Source organism: Callorhinus ursinus, unplaced genomic scaffold, assembly GCF_003265705.2.
Source record: "Callorhinus ursinus isolate GAN/ISIS: 27379988/994484 unplaced genomic scaffold, GSC_fseal_2.0 scaffold54, whole genome shotgun sequence".
In the NCBI taxonomy this organism is placed as follows: domain Eukaryota; kingdom Metazoa; phylum Chordata; class Mammalia; order Carnivora; family Otariidae; genus Callorhinus; species Callorhinus ursinus.
In genome coordinates, this window is record NW_027397116.1 from 10,038,294 (window position 1) to 10,055,258 (window position 16,965).

General features: G+C 38.5%; 1 protein-coding gene across 1 annotated transcript in view; it reads left to right on the forward strand.

The window, feature by feature from the left end:
* USH2A (usherin) overlaps positions 1 to 16,965 on the forward strand; it is a 707,317-nt gene that overhangs the window by 567,035 nt on the left and 123,317 nt on the right. The window contains exons 45-46 of the mRNA XM_025892244.1: positions 2,515 to 2,713; positions 15,783 to 15,890. Of these exons, the coding sequence (XP_025748029.1) occupies positions 2,515 to 2,713; positions 15,783 to 15,890 (307 nt within the window). The remainder of the gene's footprint in view (positions 1 to 2,514; positions 2,714 to 15,782; positions 15,891 to 16,965) is intronic.

Genomic DNA, 16,965 nt, shown 5'->3' on the forward strand with positions numbered 1-16,965 from the left:
ATACATATGCCTGAAAGGAGAGATCACTGCAAAGGGAATTTATGCATATATCAGTGTTTCATTAATTTTAAAAAAAGAAAGAAAACTTGAACCAATATTATCCTCTTTACCATATTTTTCCTCTGCCAACTATTTTTTTATTGTTATGTTAGTCACCATACAGTACATCTTTAGTTTTTGATGTAGTGATCCATAATTCATTATTTGCATATAACACCCAGTGCTCATTACAACTTGTGCCCTCCTAAATACCCATCACTGGGCGAACCCATCCCCCTGCCCCCCTCCCCTCTGAGACCCTCAGATTGTTTCCCAGAGTCCATAGTCTCATGGTTTGTCTCCCTTTCTTGATTTCTCCCCCTTCAGTTTTCCCTCCCTCCCCCTAATGTCCTCCCTGCTGTTCCTTATGTTCCACGTGTGAGTGAAACCGTATAATTGTCTTCCTCTGCTTTACTTATTTCACTTAGCATCATCCCCTCCAGTTCCACCCATGTTGATGCAAATAGTGGCTATTCATCCTTTCTGATGGCTGAGTAATATCCCATTGTATATATGGACCACATCTTCTTTATCCATTCATCTGTTGAAGGGCGTCTCGGCTCTTTCCATAGTTTGGCTAGTGTGGACATTGCTGCAATGAACATTGGGGTGCATATGGCCCTTCCTTTCATTTCATCTGTATTTTTTGGGGAAATACCCAGTAGTGCAATTGTTAGGTCATCGGGTAGCTCTATTTTCAGCTTTTTGAGGAACCTCCATACTGTTTTCCAAAGTTCTGCCAACTATTTTTAGATGATCTTCTGTAAATCCATAATAATTCCCAAATCATCCCTCAGTTTAAAAGAGCTTTTATTTAAATAGGACTTCAACCAAAAATTGCCTGCTCTTGAAAAACAAAGAAAGGGGCAAAAGAGCCTGGCATAGAAAATAAAATGATACCAAGATTTCTGCTACAGCCTTGGAAAGAAACGAGCTCATGCAACAGGAGTGAGAATGGGGAATATCAGGAAGATACAACAGATATTGGGGGATGAAATCTACAGGAATTGCTGTCAACTCTATGCAGGGGAATAAGAGGAAAGTATCAAAAATATATTCAAGATCTCTGACTCTCTGGCTTGAGCAAATTATAGATCACGTGCCATTCTGCAAGCATAAAAAAATGAAAGAGGAAAATTTGAGCATAGAGAATATGATTAAAATTTTAAATGTTTTTAAAAAATATATTTAAGAGAAGGAGCAGACAGTAGAGTAGCAGAAGAAAATATTATTTGGCACTTTAAGTGAAAATGTCTTGTCAGAAGCTGAATTATGAAGTGACTGAATTTGCTAGAAAGATCCATGTGGGAAGTCGAAGCAAGGAGTTTGAATAGGGTCATTTAAGGAGAAGAGAGAGAGAGAGAGATAAAAACAAGACCATAGATAATGAACACTGGGAATACGAAGAGCCCACAAAGGAGACTGGAAAGAAACAATCAGACAATTTAGGAGGAAAATAAAAAAAGAGCCATCTCACAGAAGTCAGCCTAGTTAGAGGAAACCCAGGAGAAACAAACACACAGCAGCTCTGATTCTTTTCATGTGGTTACAACTTTAGAAGAGCAGCATCTTCACACACTGTGCAAGAACCATCCAAGGAAAACATTCAGTCAGATGGATCAGCCGCAGTGCATATGTGCAGCTTTTTATTCAACAGACCTCCAGAAACATCTCTGAGCATGCCACCATTTAAACAGATGGCAGCTGATTGGCCCAATCAAAAGTTATGGTCCGAATGGTCCTAGAACAATTCCATGCTTTTTTACACAAGCACAGTTCCTGCCTACCAGATGCCAGAACAATTGATTTAAAAAGTGAAACCGGAGTTAATTCTGTGAAAAAACAAATGCAGCTAATTTTTGATAACACCGAATAAATAACTGGTTGATTTATCCTTTTTTCCTTCTCATTCAGTTCTTTTTCCAGAACATTGGTACAGACGCTATCAAGTCATCCCGGTATCATAGGAAGAATACAAAAAAAAAACAAAAAAAAAAAAACCCTGCCATTTATACTGTTCAAAGCACATTATATGCAAGCAAGTTCAGATGTGGGTTTTGCTTCATATTTACTGGTGCTTAAAATGTACAAAATCAGGCTGTTAAAATGCAAAGACACTGATGGGCCATATGGAAGAGAGTTATCAAGAGTTCTCTAGTAAGACAGGCTGCCAGCCAGATTTTACTTGTTTAAACTGAGGGCTGCACTCCGCCGTCAAAATTGTTGTTGAACCTGTTGTGATAAATGGTAGTCTGAGACTTATGTAATGTATTCAAGGTCAGATTTCATTGTTTGAATAGGATGGGAGCAAAAGAATAGAAAATAAAGGGGGGGGGGGCGGACTGTTTCTCCAAGCCCCTGCTAATGATATGCCAGGCCAGACAACAACATTTTAAAACAAAAGTGACATTCTCGTTGATCAGAATACCTAGTGTCCTATTACCATAAATTGCTCTTTAATTCCTATGTTTGCAGGTAGTTGCATCTACGACCCAAGGAGTTCCAGAGAGCATCCTGCCGCCCAGAGTCACGGCACCCAGCGCAGAGGCTCTGCATTTGAGCTGGAGTGTCCCTGAGAAACCAAATGGCATCATTAAAGAGTACCAGCTCCGGCAGGTTGGGAAAGGTCTCATCTACACTGGCACCACTGACAGGAGGCAGCATACGGTCACAGGTGAAAAAAAAAAGAGGAAAACCTACCGGAAGAGTCTGTCATTATGGTTAGGGGGGCAAAGCATCCCAGGGGTGTGCATTTGATATATGAGGTCACTTTGAAAGGACGTGTTCTCTTGACATATGGTCAGGTCCCACTTATCCATGCTAATAGAAGAGCCCACACTGGCAGCAATAAGCCACAACAGCAGATAACTTCAGAAATAATTTATATTTGGCTTTGATATGCATTATGTGTAGGGTTTTTGCATGAGTATTAACTTTTTTTTTCCCTCAGACAAACGGTAAGATGCATTTTCATTCCCCAAGGAGATACTTACAGATAATGGGGTGAAGATAGCCAAGAATGTACTGGAAGTCAGGGAGACATCAGCCAGAGGCTAACATTATCTACCGAGTGGGTAACTAATACACAGAATACTTGACAGGTGACTGTTTGTGACAGTTTGTTATTATTAACGTTAATTAATAGTGACTGTATTATTTTTATGCCTTGTTACAACATTTACTATAATTAACTTTAAGAAAATAATAATAGCACAGTATAATAGTATAAAGTCAGATAATTACTAGAAGTGATTATAATAATAATTAACATGTTTTGGTTTGAATGTCACTTCTGAAGAGAAGCGTTTTCTGACACCCCCACTCTAAGGAAGCTTCTTTGATAGACCACAGTATCACCTTGTCTTATTTTCATCATGGACCTCTCACTGCCTGATAGAGTTTGTTTTTTATGTCCTCCCCCCACTGGGATGTAAGCTCTAGCATTGCAGAGACCTTCAGTACCTAGTTCAATACAGTACTTCCAGCGCATAGAACAATCCTTGACACATCCATAGATGCTACACGAATGTTTGGGGAATAAGTGAATTTCACAGTTGCCTCCTGACATGTACTATCTCATTTGATTCTCTTCACAAACCTATGGGGTAAAGAGAATTATTACTCTCATTTTACAGAAAAGACTACTTTGAGATATTAAGTAACTTAGTTCATTACTCAGATCTGTTGAATCATCCCAAACAGTTGTGTAAGTTTAGATTCTGAGGCCACAGGCAAGAGGTTACAAACTTACTTTTCCCCCATTGTCAGTAGCTTCCTTCCAAGGCCTCCTGAGTGAATGTTCTTCCATTGGACCCCATCGCTTGCAGGGAGCATTGATACTAGAGATCAGGAAACTTGTAAAAAAGTACAGAAAAGCCTGGAAGAGTGTGCCTGAATTTTCCTCAGAGGAGGCACAGGTTACACTACACAAGTGGAAAAATCAATTCATCGTGATTTGTTCTTAATTCTACGATTCCCTGACACACAAGCAGGCATTCATTGACAGATGTCCACTGTTTTCAGGAAGTGCCTGAAGCCTGCAGAAGGTGCTTCATAAATATTTGCAGACCAGCACATTGCATTCCTTAACTGAAGATCCTGAGCTAAATCAATGATAATGGAGATGGAAAAAGCCCTCATCAATTCAAATTAGAAAAATTTATTTCTTAGATCTTATTTCACTGCCAGTGAAAATGATCACAAATAGTTGAAATGCTGTTGTTTTACATAATAAATCTTTACATTTATATTGTGCTTTATAATTTTAAAGAACTATTTGCATTTGGTTCTCATCACATCCCTAGAAGTGAGGGATGTTTTTAATATCCACATTTAAAAGATGAAGAAGGAAAGTGACACGCTCCGGTGCCCAAGGCATCAGAATACTGTTTCATTCAAAAAAAAAAAACAACAACAAAACAATGTTTCCTGCTTGCTGTGTTCTAGAGAGTACACTAAGTGCTCTAAAACAAGATTGTTGCTCTCAAGAAACTCCCAGTGCTGGGAACACTGACAAGTTAAGAACTAATTGCAAATACAGCGTAACTGATGCCACAGCAGAACTAAAGAATGCATTGGGGTGGGGGGGGGCGGGAATCAAAAGAATGACTTGGAGTGGAAAATGGAATATCAATTGCAGAGTTTTGAAAGCCAAGTTAAGGCACATTTAGATTTTCTATCAGTAAAGGTTTCACAAAAAACTGGGATACGGTGATATGAATGTTTTCCTTACAGTATCTGTCTACTTGGCCAACATGGGCTTTGCACTGTGTGAGCTGTTCTTGTTGCATTTTTTTAAAACTGGCATTTACATGCCAACAGACTAAATTCAAATGTAATGTTCAAACCAACAGGATTGATAGCCTCATTAATTATAAAATAATTGGAAAGATTTTTCTTTAAAACACCTTTATTCCGCCTGTTCTTCCTCTCATTGTCATTTTTAAATGAATATTTTCATGTCAGAGAGGATTTCACACTCATCACTTGATGCCAGGAGTTCTCTTTTATTAGGATAAATATTTTAAAGTTTTTCTATATGCTTTTACTTTTTATAAGATCATAAAATGAAAAGATGCCTTTAGAATTCATTTGGCTCATCCTTCGGTACCATTTTATTTTATTTTTTTTAAAGATTTTATTTATTTATTTGAGAGAGAGAGAGCACAAGTGAGCACAAGCAGGGGGAGGGGCAGAGGGACAGGGAGAAGCAGACTCCCCGCTGAGCAAGGGAGCCCGACATGGGGCTTGATCCCAGGACCCCGGGATCATGACCTGAGCCGAAGGCAGTCACTTAACCAACTGAGCCACCCAGGCGCCCCCCTTCTGTACCATTTTAAATAGATTTAGATAGTACTTCACTTGGGCAAGACAGCCCTAAAGAGAAATATCCTTGTTGAATGAAGAAGTAAACTCTCATTCAGCAAAACCTCACCAAGTAGAGCCTCCTATATGCAGTTCCTACCGGATGCAATGGTGCTAAGCATCAGCTCATCTAAAACCTGAGATCTACATACTGTTCACATACCTTATCTGCTGGGAAAACTTCATTTCCATAGTTCTCTGACTGACCAAATTCTCTATGGAAGTATTTTATGATATGAATGACTATTTTACTGAGTTCATGGAATGAAGAAAAACAACCAAATTTATTTTACATTGCATCTCAAGTGTTTGATCAAAGAACTGTCTGTACCCTCTGGGATAAATGTTTTGATTTTCACATCATTTCCAAAACCTTGGCATTCCCTAAGTTAACAGTCAAACGCTAATGAAGCTGTAGCACTAGTCATCCTGGAGCCTGAAAATCGAGGTCCTTAGAAATGACAGAAGGGAACGCGAGCACCTTGCCTCAGCCCCATTGTCTCCATGCTTATTTTTAATTACCTCAAAGCTTTAGAAACATGATCCCATAAATGCTTTGTGGGAATAGTGGCAAATGCACTCATCATGTGAAATCCATAAATTGCTTATAATCCTCTCAAGATGTTAAAAAAAAGCATTAAGTAATTGAAGACAGGAAGTCCTCAGTTAATTATTTAGAGGTGTTATCAATGCTTTAAGTAAACTGAAGCATTTTCTGCTATCTCACTGAGCTGAATACCATGGGGACGAAGGGGAAACAGCCAGCATCTTCTCATATCCGCTAGTGCAAACAGCACATGGCAGCTTGTCAATAAAAGACCTTTTCATATCATTTATTACTAAACAGGTCCACCACCCTGCGCAGAACATTTGGGATGTCAGTTATGGCATTGTTTCACTTTGGGTTACCACTGCTTCATATATGGGCCTCCTAGTGTGGGTACTGGGCAGAAGAGATGGAGAAAGGATTAACTAAATAATTAGGGCCACCGAGAACAAAATGAATTAATCATGTCCTCTTTAGCAGCAGATTTGATAAGGGCTTATGTGTCTCTTAACTCTGGGAGAAGTGTTTTCAAAATAATTTATTAAAAGTTGCTTATCATTGCATTTTCCTTGAAAAGGAAGACCCACCTGCATTAAGTCTGCAAGGAGAGAACAATTTGCCTTCCTTTTCCATTTTCTTAGAAGCTCGTGAAGAGCTCCCGTGCTGAAATAGCACACACCCTAACAATGCAGGTTGTAGCGGACATGCACTGCTAATGTCCTGAAACAGATACCCTGCACATCATTTTTGAAGAAAAGAAAAAAAAAAAAAAAGAATACACTTTGACCATCAGTATCAAAATGTGGAAATTCTTTATAAGGGGATCTTATATTTAGATAATTCTGCTATGTACTCCCATAGTAGCCGGCACTTGGCTCTCAGCTCTCATGGCACTTACAATACTTTATCGCAATATCCTTTCTTCTTGTCTCTGTTCCTCAGCTAATGGGTGAAGCTTTTTAAGGACAGACACTAGCCTCCTGTTTGCCATCATATCATCTATACTGTGATAGGCACATATCAGAGTACTTAACATATTAAGTATTCAAGAGTATTTGTTGAGTGGGTAGATATTGAATAGTAAACTAGTATCTGAATGGTTTTATTCTGTTTTGATTGGATACAAAAATCACACCATCAGATACGTCTAAATCTCAGTCAGGAATGACTGCATAATTTGCAGAGTCCAGGGCAAAATGAGAATGTGGAGTCCTTTGTTCAAAAATTATTTAGATACAACTCAACATCCAAAAAACAAATAATCCAATTAAAAGGTGGGCAGAAGACATGAACAGACATTTCTCCAAAGAAAATGTACAGATGGCCAACAGACACATGCTTAACATCTCTCATCATCAGTGGAGTGCAAATTAAAACTACAATGAGATGTCACCTCATGCCTGTCAGAGTGACTAAAATAAAAAACACAAGAAACAGCAAGTGTTGGTGAGGATGTGGAGAAAAAGGAATGCTCATGCACTGTTGGTGGGAATGCAGTGGTGCCTTTTGAAGGTTCCTCAAAATAGGTAAAAATAGAGCTACTCTATAATTTGGTAATTGGTCTACTAGGTATCTGCCCCCAAAAATACAAAAAACATTAACTCAAAAGGACACTTGCACCCCTGTGTTTATTGCAGCAGCATTTACAATAGTCAAAGTATGGAAGCAACCCAAGTGTCCATCAATAGATGAATGGATTCTTTTTAAAAATGTGGTATATATATTTACAGTGGAATATTATTCGGCCACAAAAAATGAAATCTTGCCATTTGCAACAACGTGGATGGAGCCAAAGAACACAATGCTACGTGAAATAACTCAGTCTGACAAAGACAAATACCATATGATTTCACTGATATGTGGAATTTAAGAAACAAAACAAATGAACAAAGGGGGGGAAAAAGAGAGACAAACCAAGGAAGAGACCCTTAACCCTAGAGAACAAACTGGTGGTTGCCAGAGTGGGGAGGAATGGGTGAAATGGGTGTAGGGGATTAAGAGTAGAGCACACTTACCATGATGAGCACTGAGTCATGCATAGAGTTGTTGAATCACTATATTGCACACCCGAAACGAATATGGCACTGTATGTTAACTGTATAGGAACTAAAAACTTAACACAATTTTTTTTAGAAAAGAATGTATTTTTAAAAAATATCATTAAGAATGTTTGAAAACAGAGCACGGAATCAAGCACAGGACCCTCCTCCACATGGGATCTTGGGTCACGTGCCCATGGAGCCGGCCTTGATCTCTGGCAGTCTGGATTTATGGGCAGTCGATTTCTTTAACTAAAACAGAGAGGAAGAAAAGTAGGACAGCGATCCTGCCTTCAGAACAGCTTCCGCAGCTTCCCTTCAGTGGTCTCAACATTGCGTGCAATGCTCTGTACTGCATTTGCTCCAGCTACCTGACTACTGACCGCCGAGCATCAGACCTATCAAAATAGATACAACAATTCATTTTATTTTCATTTTTCCAACGCTGAGGAAAACTTTGCGCCTGGCTGTTTGCAAAATAAAGAGATAAAGAATAGCATAGCATCATCCACTGTTTTATACTTTTAAAAAACGTTCTTATAGATAGAATATTATAGCTGAAGAATTACAGTCAACCGCCGCATGGATTCTAATATTTAAAGAAAACACGTTTCCCCTGAAATTTCAGATATTTTTGAGTTCTTTGCATAGGAAATAATTGTTTCTGTTTTGCCCCAAGAGCTCTAAAGAACTCCCGCTCTCTCTGCAATATATGTCCTTGTTGTTGAGCTTTTGAGCAGCATCAGACTTGGCTGCCACCTGATGCCTCATTTTGTTTCTAGAGAAGACTCTGCCTGAAAATGTAGGGTAAAGGTGGCTTTGGTCTAGTACAGCACCAGACTCCAGAGAAGAAAAACATTTCTTAAAAGGATGTTACTAAAATCAAAAGCAAAGGTCTTTTCTTGGACTATCTTAATAATAGTTTTAATGTTGATTTGCATTTGGAAAGAGAGTTGGCCAAGAAGTAACTTATCTGGGAAGTGCCTCTGGGGATGAATCTGATTTCTAAGATATTGGGGAGGGGGGTCTGGAATTGCACACAAAATATAGAATTAAGAAACAATTCAGCTTGTAGCAAGTAGTCAGAAGCAAAAGTCATGAGGTTACCTTACAGGCACTTGCAATGCAAGAGCACATTTGTTTTGATGTTTTGATGTCCCGTTGATGAGCTATCAACTGAATTCATACTATGAGCATTGATACAGGAAATGCTGCTCACAAACAGGCAAGAACTTGGCTTGACTACTGAGATGCATAGCTCCTGAGGTTGGGGTGGGTGGTACTATCATGAGAAGGGGACTTTAACAATGTGAGCTCCTGAAATATTTCTTAATCCAATTTCATAAAACAAATCATCTGTCAATGCACCTTAGATGTCTCTAAAGTGATTCCACAATATCTCAGTGTATCAGTTTTGAACATCCAGATTTTCACACAGAATTATTCATTTAAAGCAGAATCCTGCTATAATTCTACCCACATCAGCCAACACTGCCAGTGGGAGCTGAAGTTCCCAGGAATCTCCAAGAGCACAGACACTCTGGAGGGCATCACTTAGTGAGATCCAAGGCAGATAAAGGCAGAAAGAGGTGTTTCACAACAGCAAGATTGCATGTGGTTTCAGGGGGGGCCCTGCCAAACACCCAGTTTGGGTGAACTGGTGCCGAGACAGTTTCTTGCCCAAAAGGTGTACAACATCTGATAACCACCTACCGAAAAGTTGTGAAAGTAACCCAGGCCTCTCAGCCCTCAAACTCATCACTGACCAAATTGATGGAGGAACTTGCAGGATTACATATTTTGTAGGATTATTTGGTAATTCTTTAGAAAATAGCAGATGACATTATAGAATAGCTGGATGAATGCTCTGAAGTAACACTTGCTATCTGATCTGGAGATTAAAAATTAGAAACAAGCTGTTCTTTATATCGTATATCAAATGTAACTGACACTGACATAGGTATTGGTTCTGTTTTCCAAATCATATTCTTATGATTCATAGGCAGACTTTAGGTGATCCCTTTTAACACACATTTACTCTTGAATGTAATGTTACTTGAAAGTGTAATTGTCAAGAGTTTGGTTATAGTATGCGTCTTTCCTTTAAGAGAGAACATGATTCCCTGTAGAGAAATTCAGGTAATTTGCAGCCACCGTAATCTCCACTGCACTGAAATATTAAATGCTTGGCTTTTCTCCATGCGTTTGCCTTTCTCTGCTCTACAACTCCTACCTCCTTCTCTTTTAATTCAGTGCTGAGCACTTGAATGATGTTTTCTTTTCTCCTTCTGCTCTTGGACTTCAGGATTAAGTTACAGTCAGAATGGTTCCTTTGAGACATCTCTTTATTTCCCTCTTCTCGTCCTGATCAATTCATGAGACATTTTCAGTTGGTGTGCTCTTTTCAATGCCTGTTACTAATATTTCATATTTATCTTATTTTAAAGACCACCAGTAGAGACTTACTTAAAATGGCAACAAATTCCAGTTGAAATGCATTGATTTTATTGAGTTTTACAGAGTCATATATATGAAAGGTCATCCAGTTCATGTAAATCATGTATACCTGATGGCAGCTGATGCTTTCTTTACAGATTATTTGAACCAAGCCTGTTAGTAATTTAGTCCTCTGACAATATGAAAAATCCAAGACCTAAGAAATAGGATGTAGACAATTATGGTTTCAAATATTGTGTTCCCTCAAGTTAGTCTGTAGCCCAAATAAGCAGTCTACACCATCATGCCCACAGTTTACAGATATGGAAACTGAGGTACCTAGAGGTCAGAAAGCTGACCCCTGGCAGTGGTTAATAAGTAGGTAAGGGATTAGAACCCACAATAGTCTAACTTCACATGCTTCTCTCCTAACAGCAAGGCTATACTGCTTCAGTACATGAATTGTGGAAATATTCAAAATGGAAATACTTAAATATATATTCCCACTTGGAGATAGATATAGATGATACACAGATATATTGTGTATGTATACTGTGAAATATATGTATTTCATTGGGCTTTGAGCTACCTATGTCATCATTTTCCAACGTCTCAGAAGCTCTGGGCCACACTTCTCAGCCCAGCTGCCCAGACTTCTATCCTGACCCCGCCCAAGCTTATCTCTGTGATAATAGATGAGTTCCTCCAACTGTCTATACTCTAGCTCCCTTACCTATAAAATGAGCAGATAATTGCAGTGCCTCAGGGAGTTAGCGAGGGTTTTGACCATGTTAATATCCAGGAAGCACTCAGAAGAAGGCCTGCAGGTGGTGTTCAACAAATTTCAGCTACTATGTTTTTATGTAATCTAGTAATCAATTTCCTTAAAAAATAACTCCATTTCTCATAATGTATGTTTAATTAATTAATGTACAGAGCTGTTGAAAAATTTCAATGTGCTTGGCTGTATGTAGCTCTTATGTGATGGGAGGGCACAGGGCTTGGTGTTAAAGTTGTGCATTTGTCTCTACCCCAATCTGATCACTCATTCACTATGGAACATTTGCTTCTCTGAGCCTCAGTTTTCTTACCTGTGAGGCAGGAATAATAATTCCTGTCCTGGTGATATTCAAGGTGAAACCTCTTCACTTTTACACTAAACCTTTTCATGCTGTTGCTAATTACCTCTCCCAGAATCTTTTAACTATCTCTAACATGCATAGGGTAATAACAGCTGCTTATGGTCCCCTTGTGTAATATATAAGAACCTAAACTTGTGTGCCAGCATGTGACATTATCAATAACTATGATATTAGTCCTATTTAGAAATCTTTTTCCTGTAAGTTACAGAAAACTCAGTTCAAGCAGGCTTAACAAATGAACGTTGATTGGCTCATGCAACTGAAAAAATCAGGTGTAGACTCAAGGCTAAGATGTTTCCAAGACCCAATTTCTTTTTACGTCTGAGTTGTCCTCCATTCTCAGGCACTATGTGGTGAACAAAGAACTACCAGCAGTAAGAATGGAAGTTCATGTTCAAGGCCTACATTCCGTTAGCCTAAGTGAGGTCACAGACTCAATCCTGATCAGCTAACATTGCAAGGGGAATGTGGAACTGTGTCCAGCAGTAGTCAGTCCAGGTGGAGTCTGTCCTAAACAAAACATAAAGCCTGTTAGTAACCAAAAGACTGGCTTCCACAAGGAAAACTGGAGCTCTGATATAAAAGGAAGTATGAGTGGACTCTGGAAGGTCGACATAGCAGATGTGGAGTTGTATGACACAAACTGGCAAATGTGAGTCGAAATGAGATGAATACGTCTACCTTTGTTACATATGGCCCTTTAAATTGGCCACCATACCCATATTTCAGGGCCAGACGCGGTCCTTGAGGACGAACTGCCCATGAATTAGATTAAGTCCATTTGTCCTTCCCTCCTTCACTTAAGGCCTCATGCCTGCCACTCTTGTCTTTCTTGTTCTTCCATTCTTGTCACATCCATTCCTCTTGATTGGTGATGTCTTTGAATTCCCCTGGCTTCCCAAATGAGGCTCTCTACCCAGTACTAAGTTCTACATCCTTCCTCCCTGATTCTGGTACTCTAGTAGCTTCAAAAGATGCATATTCCTCCATTAGACCTGGCCCCATGCTCTGTAAGGCCAACCCACACCATCCAATTTAAACACCTGTAACAGACTCCTCTGGCACACCTTCCTTAATCTATCAAAAATTCCTAATGAGCTAGTTACTCCACAGTTGTGTCATTTCTAAACAGCTGTCTTCTAGTGTTCTGGGCTATCTATAAAATGGATACCACTCAACTTGCTTCGGAAATATTTTGTAAGGAAAGGACAACTTCTATTTTCATATACATTAATTTTCTTTTTAGCCGCTATCTTCATTGCAAACACCCTCAAACCTCTCATCAACCTTAGAACACCTCTGTGATGACAAATCTTATCTACTTTTTCTAAGATGCATCCTAAAATATTCTTTGATAGTCACCGCTTGTCTGAATCAGACTAGTTAGAACACAAAATGAAGAGGAGAATTGGGCTTCATTTGGGGGGGGGGGTTGTTTGTTTTTGTTTGATAAGAAAATTCCAGAGAAAGATCAAGCATTGTTTCACTTTTACCAGACCTAAGGGTCTGGCATTCAGACAAAATCTAGAAAATATTTATTGTTTACATATTCCATTAATTCTTGTATTATTTTAATAATGTTCTGCAACTAGAATAGAATTGCTTACATAATGAATAAATGTTGTGGGCAGAGATACCCATGGAATTATGAGGAAGGGCCGTTTGGTCAGATCACACTTTGGACGTCATGTCATAGCCTGACATCTTTATGGAGCACTTGTATGGGCTTTGTGTTCTTTTTTTTATTATTATTTATTTATTTTTTGACAGAGAGAGACACAGCAAGAGAGGAAACAGGCAGGGGGAGTGGGAGAGGGAGAAGCAGGCTTCCCGCGGAGCAGGGAGCTCGATGCGAGGCTCGATCCCAGGACCCCCCCAGTTCATGACCTGAGCTGAAGGCAGCCGCTTAACACCTGAGCCACCCAGGTGCCCCAGGCTTTGTGTTCTTTAAACAGTATTTAACAAACATCAAACACCTACAATAGGCACTACAGGGAAAAAATGATGGAAAAAAAACCCTCAAAGACATAAACCTTACTCTCAAAGGGCTTACATTCTAAGTGAGAAAGTAAGCTATTGAGATGAAATGGTGTTACTAGGGTCTAGACCCCCTTTTTCAGTGGCAAGAGTAAAGGGGGAGCATTGTCAGATTAAATCAGCCTGCCACTGCAGTCTCTGACCTTCATTCTTAGACGATTCGTCCCTTTTTCTTTAGAGCTCTGTATTTTATAATCTTTAGCATTTTCCCATAAGCTTTTATCAAACATATATGGCTTGGCTATGGCTTAGATCTTTCATCATATTTCTTATCTATAAATCAGGTAAATATCAAAATTATGTAAATCCCCCATAGCCACCAAATGGAAGATTACAATCAAATAAGTATCTGCATCTTATCACTAAATTGATAAGGAAACACAAAGAGCTTTAAAGCCGAATCCTGAAGCAGCTCCAGCTGCAGAACATTATTGCTTTAGCAGAGAACCCAGACTACTACTCTAATTCTAAATGAACCAGTTAATTAATTTTTTCACTCATTTAATAAGCACCTACTTTGTGCCTGTCATTATTTGAAGGATACAGTGGTATCTTTTAGATATAGATCCTTTAGTGCTCTTTTAGAGCTTACATCCTAGAGGGGGAGACAAACAATGAATAAACAGACATAATATAACATCAGATAATGTTGAGGGCTATGAATAAGAAAGTGATTTGAGGGAATAACAAGTGCTGGGTGTAGTGTGTAGATAGAGTGGTCAAAATCTTTTAAAATGTAGCATTTGAGCAAAAATCTACAGAAAGCCGCAGAGTGATACATGAATGTCTCTGGAAAAAGTCATGCCACCAAAGGAACAATATATGTAAAAATGTAGTTCAGAATTCATGAAAAATTAATATAATAATTATTAGATCCATGTTATCAGCCTAATTATTCAACATATAGACTAAGTCTTATTATTTATTTTTTTAAACACTCAATAAATCACATTTTTATTCTCATTCTGCTTGTGAGAAGGGATCATGGCTACCCATCTTACAAAAACTAAGTCTTATTATTTAAGGAAAGGAAAATTTTTGAGCTTTGGCATTGTTTGAATTTTCCCAAGAATCAAGGCAAAAAATGTTAGTCTCTGTAGACTCCTTGTCGAATGCTGCTGAGTTTTAAGGTTGCTTCTGCTTAAAGAAAATACTTCTCTAAGTAACCCATTTCATCTTTGCAAAAGCCTTAAAAGCTAGCTGCTATATTTCCCATTTTTATAGATCAGAAGATCAAGGCAAAGAGAAGCTAAGTAACTTACCCAAGGTCTCCGGCGATGGAGTAGTGAAGTCTAACCACATACAACTTCTACTCTAAATGGATTGCCATTCTTATTTTTCCTGAGAACTTATTGAGCAGTTACTGGGCTGTGTCATATTCTGAATACAATAAGCACTATCCCTTCATCAAATTATGTTTAATTAATGTGTAAAGACAAAACCAACATACCCCTCAAAAAACTACAGAAGTTAAATGTGAGATGGTACTCTATGGGCATATATGGAGAAGAAGTGCAAAGTTAAAAAAAGAAATGGTTGGTGTGAATATAAGCTGAATATGGCTTGGGGCTAAAAAAATGTCGAATCTAACCTTCTTTTTAACCGCCCCCCCCAGTCATATAAGAAGCAGTTGCAGAAACTGAGATTGTTAGCCTGGAGAAGAGAAGACTCAGGGGGGATTTGATAACTGTCTACAAATATTTGAAGAACTGTCATGTGGAAAAGAAATTAGATTTGTTTTATATGTCCCTAGGGGTGCAAGTGATGGAAAGAATTCACCACAATATAAGGAAGGACTTTCAAACAAAATAAGGAGAACTCTAGAGCTCTCTAAGGATGGAACGGGTTCTTTGAGAGATGAGTACTCTGATTGCCTAGGCAAGGCAGTCTTTCCGTGACCTCTTGTACAAGAGAATCAGGAGAAAGATGGATGGGTGGATGGATTGCATGAATTTTAAGATTTCTTCTAAGGCTGAGAATTTATTACTTTATTAATGATAAATGAAGTTTCTATTTATACCAAGCTGCTTGTGAAGTTCCTATCTCCATTCAAGAGTGTTTTCTGCTTTTTTAAAAATTTGGAAATCATATCTACAACTCTGCATGTTACTTCCGGTGCTGAATTGATAATAAATAATCCTCTTAAGATGTACTTTATTTCCTGTTTATTCTTTCTAGGTCTCCAGCCATACACCAACTACAGCTTCACACTTACAGCTTGTACATCTGCTGGATGCACTTCAAGTGAGCCTTTTCTAGGTCAGACACTGCAGGCAGCCCCTGAAGGTAATTAAAAAATATCCATGATTTGGGAGAAGAAGTTTTCATATGGCATTTTGAAATGAATTCTATAAACTCTTTCATGTCAAACAAAGAAGGAATAAAGTCGACAGGTACAAAATAAAATTGTATTCTAGATTCCCATTTTTCAGGTTTGGTTCAACTATAAGCCTCCCAACATAAAATTTGCTTTCAATTGTTTAAACGTCTTAAATTTAGTTTCCTGTGAAAAAAAATTATTATGTACTAGGATATAAAATTCCTCAAAAAATCAAAAGTTAAATATTTCTGGAATGCCTGATATATAACAAGGACGTGCTCTCTGCTGAAGTTGACTTATTTACTACGTTGAAGAACTTACCATCAAGTCAAAGACACAGGACAAGTACCCAAACTTACATAAGGAGAGAGAATCAGGGCGCATGGGTGGTTCAGTAGGTTAAGCATTGGAGTCTTGATTTCAGCTCGGGTCATAATCTCAGGGTTTTGATCTCAGGGTTGTGAGATTGAGGCCCACGTTGGGCTCCATGCTCAGCGCGAAGTCTCCTTAGGATTCTCTCTCTCCCTCTGCCCTTCCCCCCTTCAAATAAATAAATAAAATCTTTAAAAAAGAGAGAATCTGAAAGGTGATGTTAAGAAAGAACAAATGGTCAATATTGTAATAATGTATGGTGACAGATGGTGACCCCACTTATCATCGAGTAATGTATAGAATTGCCAAATCAATATGTTGTACACATGAAACTAATATAACATTGTATGTTAATCATACATCAATTTTAAACAATGAACGGAATACTCAGGTTAATCTGAAGAAGGAGAGATTATAACTAGTCATGAAAATCAAAAAAGATTTGATGGAGCAAGTGAGTTCTGAGGTGGATCATGAAGAACAAGAATTTTGACAAATACACACTCGGGGAGATGCAGAATCCAACACAGGTTGAGGGGATGTAAAGTGGGATCATCACCTTGGACGGCAAATTGGCAATGTCTATTAAATTTAAAATGTTAATTTTCTATGACACAGTAGTTTCACATTCATTATCTATGCCAGAAAATCCCGCTTCCACAAATGTAC